At 41.6% G+C, this 20,679-nt stretch overlaps 1 protein-coding gene across 5 annotated transcripts in view; it reads left to right on the forward strand.

Moving 5' to 3' along the window:
• The first annotated feature begins 2,976 nt into the window (after nt 1-2,976).
• Nucleotides 2,977-20,679, forward strand: part of PLA2G4C (phospholipase A2 group IVC) — a 31,223-nt gene continuing 13,520 nt past the window's right edge. For 2 of the 5 annotated variants that reach the window (XM_030021203.2, XM_041125611.1), the window contains exons 1-8: nt 2,977-3,183; nt 12,116-12,156; nt 13,181-13,297; nt 14,493-14,635; nt 16,189-16,387; nt 16,660-16,777; nt 18,273-18,413; nt 19,465-19,518. In XM_030021203.2, coding sequence (XP_029877063.1) covers nt 12,145-12,156; nt 13,181-13,297; nt 14,493-14,635; nt 16,189-16,387; nt 16,660-16,777; nt 18,273-18,413; nt 19,465-19,518 — 784 coding nt within the window. In that variant the 5' untranslated portion in view covers nt 2,977-3,183; nt 12,116-12,144. Of the gene's footprint in view, nt 3,184-11,064; nt 11,158-12,115; nt 12,157-13,180; nt 13,298-14,492; nt 14,636-16,188; nt 16,388-16,659; nt 16,778-18,272; nt 18,414-19,464; nt 19,519-20,679 lie in introns of all 5 variants that reach the window. The other 3 variants (XM_041125612.1, XM_041125613.1, XM_041125610.1) reach the window with 2 other exon arrangements.

The raw sequence follows: 20,679 nt of genomic DNA on the forward strand, positions 1-20,679 counted from the left end.
CACTGAATGTGGTGATTACCTGACTAACAAACCCTTCCTGTAAAGACATGCTACCATAGAACAAGCAGAAGGATTTGACCTCCCATGAGATAGAGCAGGAAACAGAAGGTAAGGAGAGGTGGAGAAGAGAAAAGGAAGAGCAGTAAATGGAAGGCTATAGGGAGGAATGTCAGGGGGAATCATGACTGCACATTATCATCCTCCCTTACTCTTTCTTAGTTTTGTAGTCTAGACAGGCAAAGGACATGGTCTTGGCACAAGTTTGGGAATGTTAGAGTTTCTTTCCCTCAGGAGCATTAGGGATGTTCTGAACCACTCAGCTAGGGAAGAGCAATGGTTCTATGCAGTCATGCTTTGTTTACACTCAACACTTACACTACTAGCCAGGGACAACATCCTGTCTTGGGGGAAGGTGACAGCAGCAAAGTCCAATGACCTCACTATCACGAAGAAAAATAGGCTTGTAAGAAAACCACAGTACCCTCATCCCTCTTTTCAAGGGTGTTGAGTGATGTCTTTGCAAGGATAATATCATCTTTGAAGGACAGTGGCAATGAGCAGAATTCCCAAATGACTGGAAAAAGAAAAAAATTGCACCCTTTTTCCAGATGGGCAAGAAGGAGAATATAGGAAACTACCTCATTCATTCTCCAGCAAGACTATGGAGAAAATCTTCCTGGAAGCCCTATCCAGGCACAGAAATGACAAGAAAGTGATTGGGAACAGCCACCATGGATCACTCAAGGGAAAATCATGCCTGAGTAGCCTACTTTGCTGAGAAAACACTTTGGAATTTCTTAAATTAGCCATTTTGTTTTGAAATGAAAAAAAAAAAAACCCAAAACAAACAAAACCCCCCAAAAAAACCCAAACTCCCAAACCCAACAAAACTAAACAAGAAGAAAACCTATGGTTTCTTTGTGATCCTCACATGGAAACAGGCCACACTTTCTGGTCCAGAATGGCTCAAACCCATCCAACCTGTACTGTTAAGGATTAGAGAGTAAACTGTTCTCTTCTTCACGTAAGTGTTTCCTTAAGTGGCAGCTATTTAGCTCTCTGCAAATGGAAAACCAAGTTAGAAATAGCATCTAGACAGCTAAAGTGAATAAGCAGCTAAGCACCAGACAGCTGCTCATTCGCTTCCCTGGCTCAGAAGAATGAAGGAGAGAATTGGAAGGTAAAAGTGAGAAAACTCATGGGTTGAGATAAAGACAGTTTAATAGGTAAAGCCAAAGCTTCCTGTGCAAGTAAAGCAAAATAAAGAATTCATTCACTACTGCCCATTGGCAGGCAGGTGTTTAGCCATTTCCAGGAAAGCAGGGCTTCACCACACATAATGGTTACTTGGGAAGACAAACACCTTAACTCCAAACATCCCCCACTTCCTTCTTCTTTCCCCCAACTTTTATTGCTGAGCAAGATGTCATATGGTCTGGAATATCTCTTTGGTCAGCTGGGGTCAGCTGTCCTGGCCCTCTCCCCTCACAGCTCCTTGTGCACCCCCAGCCTACTTGCTGGCAGGGCAGTGTGAGAAGCAGAAAAGGCCTTGATGCTGTGTAAGCACTGCTCAGCAATAAATAAAACATCACTGTGTTATCAACACTATTTTGGTCACAAATCCAAAACAGAGCACCATATGAGCCATTATGAAGAAAATTAACTCTATCCCAGCCAAAACCAATATAACAGTGCAGACGAACAGAGGAGCAGTGCCCTCAAACAAAACAATTGGCAGTTCAGGCAAGTTCTGAGAACTCCTTTGCTTTGAGAGAGATTTTATTAAATCTGCATAAGAGACAAAGTGAGATCCATCATGTTAACAGTGCGTATGATCACAGTGAATAATCTGCTACAAGAGGATTGTTTTTATGGTTGTACATAGGAAGATAACGGCATGTAAAGGCAAGGAATCACCCCAGGAAAGTCTGTATATGGTCATTTCAGTAACTTTCTAGACTCCATTGACTCTTTACCTTGGGGAGGAACTTATGTACCTTGACTGCCCGGTGCCTTTTAGATGACCTATAATGTATCCTTTGGCTTTCAGCTGCTGCTCCAGAAGGATGTGGTTCTTCTGGATGTCCTATGTATGACAAGTCAGACTGAACAGGACCTCTGATTTTCTCTGATTCACTCCCACTTGGAGCAGGGCCAACTTAGATCAGAATGCTTAAGGCCTAGTCCAAGCAAGCTTTGATTATCTCCAGTCATGGCAATTCCATGATCGTATCTGCTAGCTTTGGACTGCTAAACTGATCTATGTGATAGAATGAAGTACAGACTGGAGAAAAAAATCAGTTTGTAGGTTAAGGGAAGCACGTCAGGACCCATATGTTGGTGCCTATGTGTAGGATAGGTGTTGAAGGTCCTGTTATGTCATTGGTGTTCTTATGCTGGATTCGCTTGACTAAACATAGGGTTCTAATGACATTTCTGGGTCTGTGGCATGATCGATATGACAAACCAAAAAGAAAAAAAAAAGAAAAACAATCAAGATGATAATTGCAATAGCAATAAGAAGTAATATAATTGCTGGTCTGAGTGCTCAGCAATGCAGGGTGAAAGAGAAAAGAGAATAAAAGAGGCAAGTTTAAGGATGTGGAATCCGCGCCAGGAGTCATTTCAGCTTACAGTGATAACTGATTGGAAGCGCTCTTGAAGCAGTAACTTACATTACTGTATCTTATCCTGGTTTTAACGAGACTTGGTTCTACTTTCTTCATACTCCTCTGTTAGGTCCTTGTAGAAAGCAGTAAGGTCCTCTTGAGCCTTCTTTCCTTAGGACTGACAGTGGTGCAGCAGCCATAAAGGCAATCCAGTGATAATGGAAAAATACTGACAGAAAAGGGTATCTGCTTGACTGGGAGGCAAGGACATCCTTGATGTGCACACCTCGGAGCCCGAGATAAGCACAGAACCAAGAAACCACAATAACAAACTGACCTTCTAGGAAAGCAGAAGTCAGCAACAACTGTTCCAGGAGCTGGTGTCCCACTTATGTATCTACACCAAAGATATAAAAGTAACTCACTACCTAATGTGAGCTTCTCTAAATGAGATCTTCCAGACAGACCAGACCCTCATCTTGGATGCCTGGCTGACTTTGGACTCTGTGTCACAGGTCATTTTTGAAGTGAGACTTTTCTGTCCTTGATTGGCTCTACTCCTGGGAGTTGTTTGGTGAGTGCCATACCAGTAACACCTCAAACAATATATATATATAGGTGTGCATATAGGTAAATGATCATAAGTTTATACTTGCTTTACTAGCGGTAATTTTGTAGTAACTTACAATATATACTTGCTTTACTAGTAGTAATTTGTAATAAAGTAATTAATGGAAACAAAGCTTCCATGTCCTTGTGTATTACGGAATCCTATGAATTGATGGTCGCAAACTTTACATCCCCACAGGTCAGGTAACCCTCACGGGTTGTGACCGTGACATTAACTGATTTCAGAAGTGGGATTCTGTAAATACACAGGTCATGGAGAAGGCTGTAGGCGAACAGCTAAAATGCAAGAGAATAGGGGATGGAAAACACCGTGGTGAGACAGGAAATGGATCATTGAAAATTGTCTTGACTGGGGGATGCTGTGAACAGAATTTCAGAAGTGGCAGGAAACTTCCAAACATAAAGCAAAGGAAGGCAAGGGACCCCTCACTGGTCTTCTCCCAGAGACATTAATGGACACAGGTATTTTTCTAAAAGGTGCTGAGCAGTGAGTTCAAGATGCTGAAAAGTGAGCTAAGGATGCAGAGGCATGAGCTTTGAATCTCTTAGTCATAGAAAGAGCCAACAGCTTCAATGGTTAGAAACTAATCTTATACCTCTGGTTTTGCAAATCTAGAGAGAGAGTATACCTGTGCAGTCTCAGGGAGTGAGATTATTCAAAAGATCTGTGCACTGGGAGCTGATGAAGAGGAGGATGATTCTGATATTGATTATGACAACGGGCCTTTTGCCCCCACCTCAGCCACACAGTTACCTGAGTCTGATTCATATGAGGTAACAGGTGCCACCCCAGTGGCCCTCTTGTACCCTATTATTAAAACTGACACAGTACAACCTCCAGACCCTGCCAGAGCCACAGGAGGAACCCCCCCAACCCCACCTCAGGCTACTACAACCACTGTGTCATACAGTGCAGAAGAAGCTAAGGCACACATCCTCACAGTGTGGGAAGAAGCTGATTGAGGATTGGGTAGGATGGGTGGCAGGGGCCTTCTGTAGCCATCATTCTTGATCAGAATGAAGCCAGTCAAATATTCTTGGGAGGATGGATATTTCTTCAAAACCCCAGGGCAGGGGCCGAACAGAACACCTTTTCTCTATTATCTTCAATAATACATGATCTTAGGCAACTGCAGGGACCACAAGGTTATAACCCTCCCCCTCCTTAGAATACTGCTGACAGACTAGGTAAGTGGATACTGATGCTGGCTGCCCAGGATGTCCTTAATGAGCAAGGTGCTATACCCCAGAATATGATGTCCATGATAGCAACAGCAGGAGGGAAGTCAAAACTATTGCAAAATGCTGCAACTGGGGGACCAAAAAGCCTGGCCTTAATGTTACACAGTGAAACACATGACTGGAACACCATGAAGGCTCAAAGGCTGCAGAATTGGACAGCCTTTATGGGAACCCCTGAGAAGGTGGTATGTCAAAAGGAAGTCCAAGTAAGGATAGTCCAAATGTCAAAGAGAGGTCAGAATAGTAAGAATGGAGACAAAATATTCCGACCCCTATTAAAAGGAATCAATCACACCCAAAAAGACACCCTGACAGTCAGGAGTGAGATCCAGAACCAAGACTTTTATGGGCCTCCCTCCAAGGAATAGGGTTTATGACAGGCTAGTTAGAGAGATTCCCCATACCCACTTTACAGAAACTATAGGGTAATTGTGAGAGGGACTGTACCTGGAGACTGAATGTGGGAAGGTGCTAGAGGAAATTGCTGCATCTGCTGCTCCATCGCCACCTTTGGGAAAGTAATGGAGGAACTCCCAACTCCCAGCCCAGGGAGTTTTGATGACCTGTCTGAAGTGACTGAATTTTTTGAATTAATATTAGTAAACATCCATGTATAGCTTTAGTGGTAAATGATAAATATTCTGTCCCTTTTCTCATGGACACAGGAGCCTCAATACCCATCATTAAAGCTAGAGACACCCCTGAATTGATCCAGATAACTCAAGAAAGTGTTTATATAGCATGGATTGCTGGGAAAGACAAAAGCTCCCAGTAGCTATGATAAAGTTGACCCTGCCAAATGTAAGAAAGCGTGACAGTAGGGACCTTAAATACATTAGGTATGGATATATTACAATTCCAGACCATTTGTACTGCATTAGGCATTGAGTGCCAAACTCTTGGATTCAAAACTCCGCAGTCTCTATAGGTAAAATACAAAATGAGGCGTCTACCGCCTGTTATAGGCCACACCTAAATTACCCCAAAGTTCCTTGATTCATGTATGACAATATTGTATTAGCCCTAAAGACACATTAGGCATAATTACTTTTATTCAGGGTTTAGAATGATGGGGCATTATTCAGAAAACTCATTCCCCATATAGTTCTCCTGTGTGGCCTGTTCATAAACCTAATGGCACCTGGTGTTTGATGGTAAATTGAATAAAAATAGTGGACCCCTACACGCTGCCATCTCATTTATCACATATCTTGTTTTCACTACAGAGCAAACAGCCCATCCTTGGATGGCTACTGTGGATGTAAAAGATATGATTTTCATGGTCCCCTTAAAACCTGAGGGGCAAGAGCAATTTGCTTGGGGTGGAATTCGATACACTTTTACCTAATTACCTCAAAGATTCAGACATAGCCCTGCATTATCAAATCAGGATTTAGCTCAGGAATTAGAACAAATCCCACTGGAACCAGGGGTGATAGTATACTAATATACAGACGACATTTTTATTCAAGGGGATTCCTCTGATTAGGTGCAAAGAATGCATTAATGCATCATTGTCCATCTGGAAGGTAAGGGGATTACCATCCCTGAAGTGTAAATGACAGGCACCTAGCCAAATGCCTCTATCTTTAAGCGTAACTTGCCATCATGAGCCTTTCTCTATCATCTTGCTAAGTTTCTACAATCAGACAGTAAAATAAAATGTCACAGCAAGAACATATTGGGATTTCTAAGCCTTTGGAAAAGCCGTTGGTGTTCCTGAGACATGTTCCTCAGTTTCACTTGTAAAGTACAGCTGTAGAAAGCAATATATTGCAGATTTTGAGAGGAAGAAGAGGCAAGAAACCCCATCTGATTGAGCATTAGAAGAATGAACGTTTTAGTCTATAAGATTGTGGCCACAAAAAAGAAGAGGAGAGAATATCATACCTGCACCAATCTTTTTATACATGGAGAGATAAATAAAATGGTCATCAATTCCTTTATATGTTCTCTGATGGAATGATACAATAAAATTGAGTTCTCAATGCAAGAGACAGAAAGGAAATCCTTCCAGTTGGAGGAATTCTGCAGTGTGGTGATGAAGGGAGGAAAAAAGGGGTTGTCAAAGGATGATGAGGAATCTACTTCAAAAAGGTTTACATGAGTAGCCAAATAACTGCCTTGCAGGGATCATCATACTTGACCCTTCACGAAGGCAGAAGGTGGGACTAAAGAATGGATGGACCACATAAGATTCTGTGGATCACTGAAGTGTAAATTTGCAGCACCTCCAAGCTGTTAGCAAATTTTAAAAGCTAAGGCTGAGTCTAGGATAAAAATCATAAAAAGTACTTACTCTGGCATTTGCCTTCTCACAACTTCAGCATTCAGAAATTATTTCTCTATATTTGAGATTGTTACAGTCATAGAAATGTTGGCTGGAAAGAAGTCCAGGGATGTTAACCTGGTAACTAAAACAATGAGATGAACCTTGCCTGCAGGGCTTCTTTTACAGGCAGTGGAGAGGAATAGATAGATCCAGAGTTGCACCTCCTCCTGCAGTTAGCGCATATATATATATATATATATATAAAAATAAAATCTGTGCTGTCTAGAGAAGAAACTTTATAGTGACTATTTTAAACGTTAGGCAAATAAATTTAGTGTCCACCTGTGTTGCGTTAAAGGGTAAAGAAGTTTGGCAGAAAATAAACCTCCTTGCATTCCAGCTTATCCTCAAATGTCAGAGGGGCTGGGGGCAGCTAGGTTTAAATTCTGAGTGATGTCCAATTCAATGCTATAAGTCCAGTCGCGTTCAATATGTTGAACTATCATGATGCGGGATGCACTAATAGCATACTGCACTCTCAGCTTAGCTGTGTTCAGCGCACTAGAATTACCAGACTTAGGGAGTTTGGTTGTGTTAGCAAACTATCACAGCTAGATTAATGAGCAGTGCAGTTTATTAAAGCAACAGTACAGGTCCTTTTGGATTGCCGGTGATAAATACACTGTCTGCAAAGCACATGCAAATAATAATACAGTTGATTACAAGCACATTAAATTTTGGAAAAAACTTTACAGAGATTTCTCAGTTTCCTGCGGAAGCACTGGGTATAACCGAGGGTTTGAATCTCACCCAAAAGGTGTCCCTATAGGGGGAAGAGAAGTTCAGTCCATTGACTGATCCCAGAAGTCAGCTATGTCCTCCCAACTTGTCTATGATGGTGTCTTCCCTAACATTCCTCCTTTCTTGAGCCCTTTTATATTTTCTTATTTTTTAGGTGGAGCTTGAGTGACTCCAGTCATACGCACCTTTACTTTGATTGCTATAAAGTTCTCTTGCTTTGCTTTTAAAAGTATATGCTAGAGAATATTCAGAGTACATGCTCAGTGAGTGGTGGTCACACCTCGGAGGTGGGTAGTTTGGGGGATGGAGGTGTGTTTTGTTATTATAATGAGATTATAATGAGCAAAGTTCACCCAGAGAACATGATTTAGCATGTCACTACTCCAGAACTGGGCACTTATGATATAAATCAGAAGTAAAACAACAGCATTGACAGAACCCCCATTATTTCACCTCCTTGCTTCAGTGGATTCAGTGCAGGGACCTTCCATTCCTGTTCCAGCAGTTCCAGTTCCCTATCCCTGCAGTGATATCACAGAGCCTGGCCGCGGTGTCTCCACTCCGCTCCACCCTCCGTGTTGTTTCTCTTAGAGTTAGCATACCAGACTCCTCTGGTGTTGCTAACATCTAAGGTTGCAGGTTATGTTGCTTAGGGAATTATGGAACAGATTTTGTGTATAGGCACTGCATTCCACCCTGGAGGTTTACCTTCCCTTAAGAGGGGGACATATCAATAAGTCACGTCCAGCAATCATTCCACAGCCTGCCATAGCTTATCAGCCTACCTTCTCTCTCCACAATTTCTCTCATTTAACATCCTTCACTGAATGAGTATTTTTCTTTCCTTTGTGAATACATATACCTTTTTTTCATAATTTTGTGCATGAAATAGCTGAAAACAGACAAAAAATATTATCTATTAAATGTGTGCTGCTCAGAGGAATGCATGAAAGATTAACACATAAGAAAAAAGACAGAAGCTTATGGAAGAGAGGAAAAAGCTCATGCCTTTGTAAGAGCTACAAAAATCAACCCCTGCTGATCTTAGGAAGGCATGACTTTCTTTATTTGAATGTGGTTTTGTTTGGCTTGCGGGTAATGAACCTACAAGTGACAGTGAGCAAATGAGTGCATATGAAAAATACCTGCATTTAAAACATCTCCCTGGCAATGCAAACAAAAGCAGTTGTTTCTCACTTATTTTATTGATGCTTGCAAAAATGTTGAGGTTCTTCTGGCTGAATGTTAATGGTGCGTGTCAAGTGTACGGTGTCCTTCTGAGAACTCTAAGGTATCTGAGCCATTCACGTGTGGCTGACACATGCCATAGATGAAATACACTCCTCTCGGGCATTGCAGCTGGAAGCCTGTTGTTCCAAGAGCACTGCAGTGGCAGAATGGTTACTCTCAGGCGAAACTGGAATTAGGTCCAATTAATTACACTAAAATGCCTAAATCTCTCCGTTGACTAGGAGGGGAGCCTTTCCAGCTCTTGTCCAGATATCTGCTTGGAGGACACATGAAGTGAGGAAGGAGTCCTGGCTCAACAAGCCATGGCAGGATAATGTCGTGAGGGCATTGGGGTTAGGATTCTTTTGCCCCATTCTCCTCTGGCAATTCACAGTCCTCTGCATTGCAGTCTCACTTGCTTTGCAGCTAATAATAAAAATGGGCACCCACCAGAGGGCTGCTGTCACTTATGAATAAAATGGTAGCAACTCAACTCAATGTCATGATGTTGCTCTTCATTAACAAAAGTAAAAATGAGACTGGGCGGGAGCTTTGTATTAATTGATATGTGGTGACTTCTCTGGTTTTTTGTTGTGTTTTCCAGATGAGTTTCCGTATGTTTTCTGCAATAAGTTTATAATTGTTCTCTCTTAACTACTTAATTTAAGAGCAACAGTACCTCAATGTATCATCATTTATGTTTATGTTTCAGTGCAAGCCATATTCTTGTTCTTCTCTACTGGTCCTTGAGTAGTCTCGGTGAGGTATCTTTCTTGATTATAAGGCCCACCTAGTTAGTACCTCTGTGCAACATGGTTGTCCGATACAATTACACCAGCTTGCTTGGGAGTGGTAGGTTAATAAGTATTCAATGGAGGGAGATAAGCACCTTATCACTTGCTGAGGGAATTGGGGTGAGCTTCTTAAGAAAGTTTCTTCCTCTTCCAGGTAGACCTAGAGAAATCCTGGGGTCATTCAGCCCCCACACCGATGTCTCACTGAATTACTGAAAGGCAGGCAGGTTGAACATGATGTTCTCTGGTTATAATCCTCATTGGCCAGAGATTTTGCTTCAGGCACTGTCCATTCCATGGCCTGGTAGAAGTAGGGCTTCTCTTCCTGACCAGATCCCAACTGGTACAAACTGACATAAGGTCCAAGGTCCACCTTAGAGTGGTGCAAATGGTTTGTGTTATTTGGTAGAATCTAATTTTGTGAAATAGACAAGTGGACACATCACCTTTTTTTACAACTGACATCTGAGGCCTTGTTCAGTAATACTGTTTTGGAAATGTTCAGAGTGATTTTTGAGGAAAATTTTTTCCTGTGAGATGCAAGATACTTTGTTGAAGAAACTCATGTAGCCAGGACCCCCCCACCCCACCCCGAAGTTTGAAGTACTCACCAGCCCTTCTGTTGAATTATTACTGCTCCAGTGTGGAAGAATTAGCAATAAATTACTTAAATGTAGGCTATACATCTCTGTTCACCAGCTCTCTGTTAATAGTGTGCTATGCATATACATGTTAATGAGGAAAATCTGTTTAATACGTGATATCATGGAAAAAGCAATGCTATATAACTGTTCAATTTCTTTCCTTCCAGCTCAACAGGGACAGTTCCAAGGGAATCTCATTAGCTAATTCAGCCAACATACTTTGAAATCCATGCAATCAATTAAGGGCATCAAGGGCACTCTGTTGAGGTGGCATAAATATTATTTCCCACATCCTAGAATGTGGACAAAAGCCAGGAGAGGTAATACCACGTATTTGTGTTCTTAGCTAGCTGTAGGATAGTCTCCCACCTCCTACTGGAAAATTATCTGTGTTGTCCATGTGACCTATCTCTCACCATTGTAGATTCTGGAAATAGTGAAAAACTTTGAAAACCAACATGAATCTGACTGAGAAAGAGGGTGATTTTCATCACAACATTTAAATTTTGTATCACAACATTTAAAGCTTGGCAAAGATTGAAGGAATAGTAAAGATGAAGTAGACTTCCTCTTAGGGACAAGTTTTAGTACACACCAAGAAAGCACAAATTCACATAACCATTGACTCTGTTATCTAATTGTCCTTCCTATATCTCCATTTTGGTTACTTTTTCATTAAGTGCCTGACCCCAAGAATATTATTTTGTTCACATAGATTCATTGTGATATTTATGTTCCTTACATAATCAAAGAAGAGGTACAAGCATGTTTTTATTTAAGATCTTGTAAAGGAAAACTCACTTTATCTGAATTATGCATCTGTTGTTTTCCACTTATTATAGTTATTGACTATGCTGAGCACTGTGCTGGGCACTCAGGATTCAGTCTGCATAGGTGTTTTCTGAGACTGTGGGCATAAATCAGGAGACACCTGCATAACTGTCTAGTGCTTTAGACTGTACAACTGGGAAGCAGTTAACCTGTGTCCTGAGTTCATCTCTAATGGTGGAAGGAGGAATTAGGTGGATGTTGTTTTACACTGCTGCCATCCCAGCAGTTGTCTGTGATCAATAGGCTATGATATATACCGGTTGGCACAGGAGGTTTGTTGTTAAGGAGGGCCCATACTTGCAGTTCAGAAAATGAGTCATGATACCAAGAAGAAAATGAATATTGAAACATGGCCACACTGGGACTAAACCTCTATTGGATAGCAGTAGTGGCCTTTTAAATTCTGTTGGAGACATTATGGACTGGGCAGGCACATAATGAATATTGCACTTAGCATTCAGCACTTCCAGGGAGCTAGAATATTGCCGTTTGTTTTATATACACAAGCACACACTCATAAGACTACTCTTTATCTGATTCTTGAGGTTAGGTTGTTAACAGCTGGGTGTTGGGCCAAAAGGATATTCAACCTGTATCAGGAAGCTTCCATTCTCCCCTTGGGAAGCAGGATGCTGGAAACCTGAAACAGCTTTTTCATACATGTTATCAAATCAGACTGAGTCAAGTAAGCAGTAACAGCCAATGGTAGTGTAACTGTTTAAGCTAATGATGGTCATTTGATTACCTTTGGATATACACAATATTTATTAAATCTTTTGGCATCAAATATCTCATATTCATATGCTAGCATTCTGTGGAAATTGCGGCAATATTGGCAATATTGACAAGGTGGAGCAGTCAAAGCCCTCAGTCTGTGAATCATTAATCCTAGGTGATGACTATTGTGATGCAATATGATAATTACTCAGACCTTTTAAACACTTGTTTGTTGGGTTTTTTTGGCTGACCCTGGAAGAGTGTAGTAGGAAAATAAATTCAGCTCCTTTGCAGTTTGAAAGATACTCTGAGCTAAGAAATTGCTGTGTGTTGCCTTTTCACTAGGTCTCCAGGAAGCACAGGCAGACATCTCAATGGCTACCAAGGTATGCTCTTTCTACCCTGGGTTTCCCCTCTATTTCCTAATCCCTCTTCTGACTGCTTCATTGTCCACATTCTATGACACTTGTGTCATGATTGTTTTTTAAAATGGATGTTCTATGCACTTCATAGTAATATTACTCTACAAACTATTTGTAAGGACTAATTTCCATTTTTTGAGACTTCTTCTCTAGATGATAGCTAAAGAGGATCCTCCAGGACATGAATCAGAACAAGGGTAGGATTCATCTTACCTGACCTTAAACATCTGCATTATAGATTTCTACATATGAGCTAGTTGTGAATACATTTCACAGTGGAGTTAAACAGGCACCTCTGGGGTGTCTGAAATATGGTTTAGGAGTGGTACTCCAGAAGTGCTTCTTGCTCTCCACTGATGTTTAACAATGCTCAGGGGACTGCAGATTTCAGCTGAAATTCAACTGAAGTTGAATGATAAATGAGATGAATGCTGCCACAGGCATATACTTGATCTACAATACAAACCTAGGAAAGCTGTATTTCTTCAGGTTGTGTGAACATTAGATCAAGTTAGACATTTGTTTTTAACTGAAAAATACACCATTGGCTCAAGGATATCAACTAGTGAATTTCACTGAATTTGATAAATTGCTTCAACAAGAAAAAATATTTCAGATTTGCGGTTACTATTGTGAAAAAATGCTAAGAAGCAAAACAATGTTTCCTTTTAGAAAATGGACTATTTTGTTCAGTCAGGAGTTTTGAGGGCTTTTTTTAATCTGGAAGAACTGAAATTTTTGTTTGTGTTCCTTCCTTTTCACTTTCTGTATGAGGTTCATAAGTACTGCCTCTTTCATCCTGTATTTAAAGTGTAATACAAAGATGGGCTCCCTGATCTTCTTTATGATGCTGTTAGGTATTGACCCAGAGTGAATCATTGGCTAGTCTGTAGAAAGCTGGGTCGTCTGTATGGATCCCATGTATTGATTTTCTTGCAGTGAGAAATGTTCTTACCCTGAATGTATGTCCTTTCCCTTTGTATACCAGGATGACAATGAAGTCCGTCTGTCTCACAATCTCTCAGAAGGTGAGATAAAAGCCACTCAGAAGAGAAGAGAAAAAGTACTGATGTGTCTGAAAAACCTTGGGATTCATTGTGACCAGGTAAGCACTGACAGTCCTATTAAGGAAAGAAGGATAACAGTCCAGTGATGTGAATGGCACACAGAGTGCCACCTGAGGTGAGGTCCAGTCCCTAGGAAGCATCATCTGTCATCACAAGTTTTCCAGTGCAGGCTTTCTGTCCACTGCTGGGAAAAGGATTCAGGCTGGGAATTTCCAAGGAGAGAAAAGGGAGCAGGACACAGAATTTTCAGTGGAATTCCCGGCTGCAATTCTCATATCTATCAGCTAATTAATTAGTTAATCTACTTGCCCTTGCATATTTTTATATACATGCATATTTTTATAAATCTGCAGATATGTGTATATATGAATACACCATGTGAAACAGACACAGACAGTTAACCACCTGAATGTGTTTGTATCCTAGTAAGCGTGCACACACACACACACACACATCTATCTAATCACTCTGTGCATTCTTGTGCACACTTTCATCTCTACCTTTGAACCCTTTCATGCTCAGATGCATACCATCACATACAATGATACAGGAACACTGGCCCCTATGGGTTTTCATATGTTCTGCACACAGGCATAGAGTATAACTCTGCACACATCTTTCTTTGACTCCATGCTCATTTTATCCTCATGGTGTGCATGGTGGGTTGACTCTGGCCAACAGCCAAACACCTACACAGCTGCTTGTTCACTCCCCCCTCCCATGGGACAGGGAGAAAATACTGTTCAGCAACAGTCAGAACATTGCTGTGTTATCAATACCTTTTTAGCCACAAATCCAAACCACAGCACCATATGGGCTGCTGTGAAGGAAGTTGGCTCTGTTCCAGCCAGATCCAGTACAACCTGTTTCTTGAGAAATTTCCATGGTTGGCTGTAATAGTTCTACCTTGGTGACAAAAAGGGAATAGAGGTGACATCTAGAGAAACACAATGAGTAGTGCTCAAGGTTTATTTATATTTTGAAGCTAAAGCACAGAAACATAGCCACAATAAATTTCAGTACCAGGAAGACAAGTGATAGCGCAATACAAAGAAGAACCCATTCTGTGACTGTGATGTAAAGGGAAAAGAGAAATAGGGGGAAAGAGGCAGATTATGGAATGTGTCCTAAAGCAAGGAAGCAGGCCAGGTGAGAATTACAATAGCCTTTATCCCTGTGTGTTTGCTAAGCCTTTGCTCTAAAGAAATGTGTTTTCTGTCTTCCACTCCCCAGAATAATGTGCCTAATATCGTTGTTCTGGGATCAGGCGGGGGCCTGCGTGCCATGATAGCCCTGCTAGGAACCTTGGTTGAGCTGAAGAAACAGAATTTCTTGGATGCTGTCATGTATCTGTGTGGGGTGTCGGGATCCACTTGGTAGGTGCCTGTTTTCTGGTCTGATCATGAATGTTTTTCCTGCTCCATAGATTCAATAGCAATTTGACACTTCCATCACTGTTCAGAACTCTGTGTTGGACTCACAACAGATGAACCAAGTGGTGGGTGAGATATTTGCCTGTATAATGGTGGGAGGCACAAGGAATATTCGTGACATCAACTACAGTCCAGCAAGACTGACCTTCGATCCTCAGAGAAGAAATTAGCGTCTTTCAACGGTGATTCAAATAAAGAGCTCACTTGGCCATTCAGTCTCACCTTCTGGAGGAGACAATTCTCCCTGTTCACAGGCCATGAGGAGCAGCCAGGAAAGCGTTGAAAACTTCTACATAGCATCCTACTCAGAAGCACAAGGGCTTCTTTAAGTAGAGGCTGTGGTATATTTAAGAAAGGCCCATGCCACTAAGCTACATCTCTCAAGTGTATGGGAATGAGTCAGGTGCCTAAATGTAAATACCTAGCGCCATTTCAGGTACTTACTTTGCTGGCTTTACTTTTTTAGTCTTATCTTCTACGCAATGAAAAGAAATGACGTTCAGGAACATGAGCCATTTTACCTTAAGGCCCGTGTGCAGCATGTGAATGACATGCCAGGATTGTTCGTTACAATGAAGTGACTGTGAAGGGAGTCTAGCTTATAGGTCACATACAGACATCTGCCCTGCAAGGATAGAACTCTGTCTGTGTCTAGCACTCCTAAGTTTAGATATGTCAGTACGTGTATCTGTATGTGACATACACACCTCTCCTTCCATTTTACTTAAGGGGATAGGTTTATGTTCTCTAAAGGCAGACTTCCAGTGACAGTTCAGATGCCCTAGGAGGAAATCCTGTCTGGTTTTCAGCAGCTGGTTCAAGAGGACACAGGTGTTCCACAGACCTTATGTTATTGTCTGTCAAATGAGGGTGGAAGTCTTGAACACTTTAGGCCACCTCAACTGTCACTGTCTATGGTTAGGTACCATATATGGTGTCTGCAGTAATCCAGAACATCTCCTTCCCTGCACAGAGTCAAGATACATGCTGCTCTAGATGGAGAAGGTAATGTTGTACACCTTAATTTATACCTGAACTAGGCTGTGGAGTTGGTCTTGCAACAGAGTGAGCCTTTACAACTCTGCAGGTAGTTAGCATGAGCTGAGAGCTGTAAGTTTAGCAGGAGATGATGTCACTCTGCAAGTGTACCGGCTTTATTGGTCCTAATAACAGACAGAAAAATGTCACAAGTCTCTAGTGCAAAATGATGACATGATTCTACAGGTTTAAGTTTGTTCTGAGTTCTTTGATGGATTATCTGTGTCTTGGCAGATTTCACATCTTTCCCACTAAAGCTTTCTGCAAAACCTGTATTCCTGCAGCAATTTACCCTTAATACATGGCATGTAGCCAGCTGAAATCCAGCTTCAGGTCATCTAACTAATTAAATGACATTATCAGTATGCAGCTGGGAAGTAAGTAATCAGGGAATAATGACACCTTTCTATGATGCAAAGTGTCTTGCTAGAGATAGGACTTTTCTTTCTCTTTAAAAGGTGCATGTCCCTCCTGTATGGAGATGGGAAATGGTCAGAAAACTTGATGTACTTGGAAAAAGAACTGTGCAAAAACCTCAGTAATTTCTCCTGGCATATCATAAAGGCAATAAAATCCTTAAAGGAGTCATCAAAAGATGAACATTACTCACTCACAGACTTCTGGGCCTCCTGTCTTGTATACCAAATACTGCAGCAGGTAAGAAGCTAACTGCAAACACCTCAGGAGTGTTTTGAAGATCTCAGAGTAATTGCAACTAAATTTGACCTTGGTGGGTGGGTTTTTTTGAGGAGTTGTATAAATCGAAGCAATATTTCAGAGCATGACATCTTATCTCTAGATATGGAAAGGTAGAAGCAGTTAATCCAACTCCTTGGTTAATACAGTCTCCTAAGTGGGGGTGTCCTCGGTGCTATAACAGAGGGGAGGGGCATTTTATGTTCCTTCAGAAGCCCTTACTTATCTTCCAGTTTGATGAGAATGAGTTGGCTGACCACAGGGAGGCCTCAGAGACTGGAATAAACCCTTACCCAATTTATGCAGCAGTGGATAAGGAAAAACTGAGTGAAGAAGGTGGAAACTTTCCAGGTAAAATATGTGCTCCTAGTCTAACTGTATCTTAAATACCATGCATTAGGTTCCTTTAATTTAATGCCAGGCATTAACTGTGCTGACATCCAATCACAGTTTGTCAGCCTATGTCTTTGTTTATAGATAATGGAGAAATACAAGCACTTCCAGGGGCTGAATCACATTCTGTAAAAGCGGCTTTTGTGTTAGGATAAGGTGAGGCATCCCTACAATAGAATGGGCTGAACAGATTAAATAAAATGTCAATCAAACAGATCTTCAAAATGTAGAAGCCTGAACTTTGGCATTTAGTGCCATCATAGATGTCCCGGCCTCCACCTGACTATTCAGCAGGGTGCAGATCTCTTGTAAATGCTCTATAATATCTGCCAGCCCTATGTGGAGCTCCAAAATAACATAGTGCTTCTAAAATTGAACTAGGCAACTATATCCTTTTTCAGTAGTTAGGGAGAAGGCCTTCACATGGAGATGTTTACTTTCAAACAACTACTTTTACCCAGTCCCACTAAAATGACTTTTCCCTCACTGCAATTTAAAACTCTGACTGTCTCCCCTATCCCTCTGTGCACAGAGGGCAGATCATCTCCTTCCACTTAGCAACTGTAGGCTTTGATTTAAGGTGATAGGACTTGATTTATAAAGCACAAACTGGCCTGGAATTGTGATAATCTTGGAAGGCCTGAGTGAGGACTGGGAACTTCATTTTGGAAAGGAAAGGTGATCAAGGAAAGGATTATGAACTGGAGAGTAGGTGGCTTTCTACTTTAGGCTGGTGGGTGTGGGATAATAGTCACAACCAACAAAAAGTTTCACCATTGCTACCAAATTTTATTTTCCATACCTGTTAAAATAATTGATGTCTCTCTGGAGCAGACAGACTTCATTTAGTTGTCCACACAGAGGCTTGTGATTCCATTTGAGATGCCTTACCATACTCTGCCTACTTCATCTACTTTTCTAAAAGACTATGAGTGTTATTTCAGTCCCATGTCATAACTGTTGTCCTCATGCAGATGACTCAGTTCACCACAGGTCCCTAGGTACCATGTTCCGAGTTACATATCTGTGGGTACTTGAATCAAGCCCAGTCTCTTCCTCTTCATTGACTCTGAAGAATTTTAGGGCAGCTTTAGGTTGTGTGAACAGGATTACTTTGTCGCCTATGCATAAGCATCTGGAGGCCCTTGAGATATCTAACACATCTGTGAGGTCTGCACAGAGCTGTACAATATGACAGATGATCTGTGACAAACCAAGACCTTTCTGGTGTGGCAGCTGGAGGCTAGGGTGGGAAGGACACCAAGAGCGTATCAAAGAGGAGATGGTAGCATGCTTACAACTTACTTTGTTCCCCATATGACGATTCATGCTTGTCAGCTAATATCAGGGGATTTCAGAAAGGAAGAGAAAAACAGCCAAAATGCTACTTTGGGACAGTGAGGTCATCTATGCTTCCAAATATTGAGTGACAAAGCTGTTTGATTTTTCTCAGGGACCTGGTTTGAATTCACTCCACATGAGGTTGGATATAGTGCCTTGGGTGCTTTTGTGAGTACCAAACACTTTGGAAGTGAATTTGAGAAGGGTAAGCTGAAGAAAAGAGGGAAGAAGAAACACATCTGTTACATGCAAGGTGAATATTCCTAATTCTGCTTTGTAGAAAAAAGACATGGTTAGCTATTCTGTATCTTTCTGTAAGTAACAGGAATACATCTATTATTGCATGAATGCATGCATAATAGTATATGAATTCTGGAGAGCAGTTTGTGTCACTTTGAACGCTCAAACTGGAACATCTGAATGCTTGTCTACACCCCACTGTCTACATTGACCATTTTCTGTGGTTGTTATGGTTAGTTAGAGACCTACACTGTAGATTACTGAAGTTAATATAATTATATTTCATCCCAGCCTGGATGTCTAAATATTCTGTAATCCCAGCATGTTCACTTTACAGGGAGAGATGCTTCCCAAATTAGATACATCCTACTGTAAGGACTGGTAGCTCCTATTTTGCTGATTTGCTTCACTCTGTTTCAGTCCAGGTCCAAAGTTTTTTCATTCCCTACCTAAGTGGTATAGCTGCAAATCTCATCTCGCTTGTCTGTGACACAACTAAATGTATCTGGTATCCTTAAACACATCTTGCATTTAATGACTTCATGCCCCAGTCTCCTCAAAACACACCCTTGGCATCATGGTGGGGGTGGGGGGTGTGGAAACAGGAGAGGAAAAAAAAAAAAAAAAAAGCACTCTAGCTCTCACTATTTAATTCACTCAGAAGGAAAAAAAATAAATAAATAAACACTAGACATCCATGAAGACTACTTATGCCTTCAGGCTCATGTGTGAGCCTCGCCCAGGGAAGTGCTTGACCAAGAGTTCTGATGTGTGAGAGTACCTGATGTTTTCCAGGGGACTCAGGCCTTAAGTAACTTAAAAAGCTGGTCCACAAAAATATGTAGACCCAGTAGGAGGAAGAGGGAGTAAATAATCTCAGGAGGTGTATAATCCTTTCAGTAGACAGTAAGGGAAGACTAGGCAAGGAGTTTTGATTTAGACATCTGTCTTACAGATTTTGAAAGTTAAGAGAAGTGTACTACTGAAAGGCAAAGTTGGATTGAATTCTTAGTGAGACTGTTATAAAGCAATCACTTCAAGCACATTTTCTTTTTTTGTTTCAGGCTTATGGGGGAGTGCACTTGGAAGCATAGAAGAAATTCTAAGGTTTATACGAGGTACTACATTTTTTCTGTCAAATCAGTTGTTGTACCTGCTGAAATTGAGCGCATACTTCACATTACCCTCAAGTAATCCCTGCAGTCCTCTAGTTCCAAACAGATATACAGCTATGCCTTACAGAAGCTCTACTGGTACTCTAATTGTCCTTCTTCCAGCATTCAGCAGAATGCCAAGAAAGTTTGCTGATGGTGGTTTGAAATACATTTGTGGAGAGTGGCAAGAATGAAAGAAGATTCTGTGATGAAAGATTGAAATACTCATCAGTTTAAAGAACAGGGTTAAGATAAAACATGAGAATCATTCAGCCTAGTGTGTATTTCCCCATGTGAACTCTTCCGAGAACACAACTAACAGTGGCAGGCTACAGATGCAGCAGTTTGCACAGCAGCTCACACAGAAGGGGGCCAGCAGCTCTGCTGAGGACAGCATCCACTCCCTCAGCAATTATGGTTCCACATTACAGGGTATGGTCTCCAGCAGCTGTTGGAGTAATGTTCCCTGTAATGTCAGAGGCCTCCGTCAAAATGGAGCTACAAAAGAAGGCTGCAGCTCTGCAGGTCTCAGGCTGCAGGGAGTTCCTGTGGCCTCTTGCTGAGGCTGGGGAAGCAGAAGGTGGTCTTGCAGCTTGCAGAATTGTGCTTGTTGAGGATCTGTGTCTCAAAGTAGAGGATCTGTAGGAGGACGTCAGCAGACTTCACAGCATCTGAGATGATAAGGCAGAGATTGTCCAGATCTTGTCGAAGACTGTGCAGCTTGAAGAGCCAAAATTCCAACTGTATCAAAGGAGAAGTGCTCTGTGCATATCAGAGGGAAGTGGACAGTGTCACGATGGCAAAAGCTGGAAGCTGGTGACTTCTGACACCAGGAGGAAGGCTCCTGCCCCACCTGAAGATTTCCAATTATGGAATACATTTAGTATGCTCAGGAAAGATGAGAGACTGCAAGCATGAGGGACTGAGCTCTGTCAAATGAAGCATGAGAGCCAGGGGAGCCTGACGACCAATAGAAGGAAGTGATGAATTATAGGAGTGAGAAGCTCCGTGCTGCAGTGGACAGACAGCCCCCATCTGCAGATCTGGTTTCTTGTCTAGGGAGGCTTGCTGCTTATGGGGGGCTTGGATGTGGGAGACCTTGTGGAAAGATAGCTGTTGCTTGTG

Source organism: Aquila chrysaetos, chromosome 8, assembly GCF_900496995.4.
Source record: "Aquila chrysaetos chrysaetos chromosome 8, bAquChr1.4, whole genome shotgun sequence".
NCBI classification, from domain to species: domain Eukaryota; kingdom Metazoa; phylum Chordata; class Aves; order Accipitriformes; family Accipitridae; genus Aquila; species Aquila chrysaetos.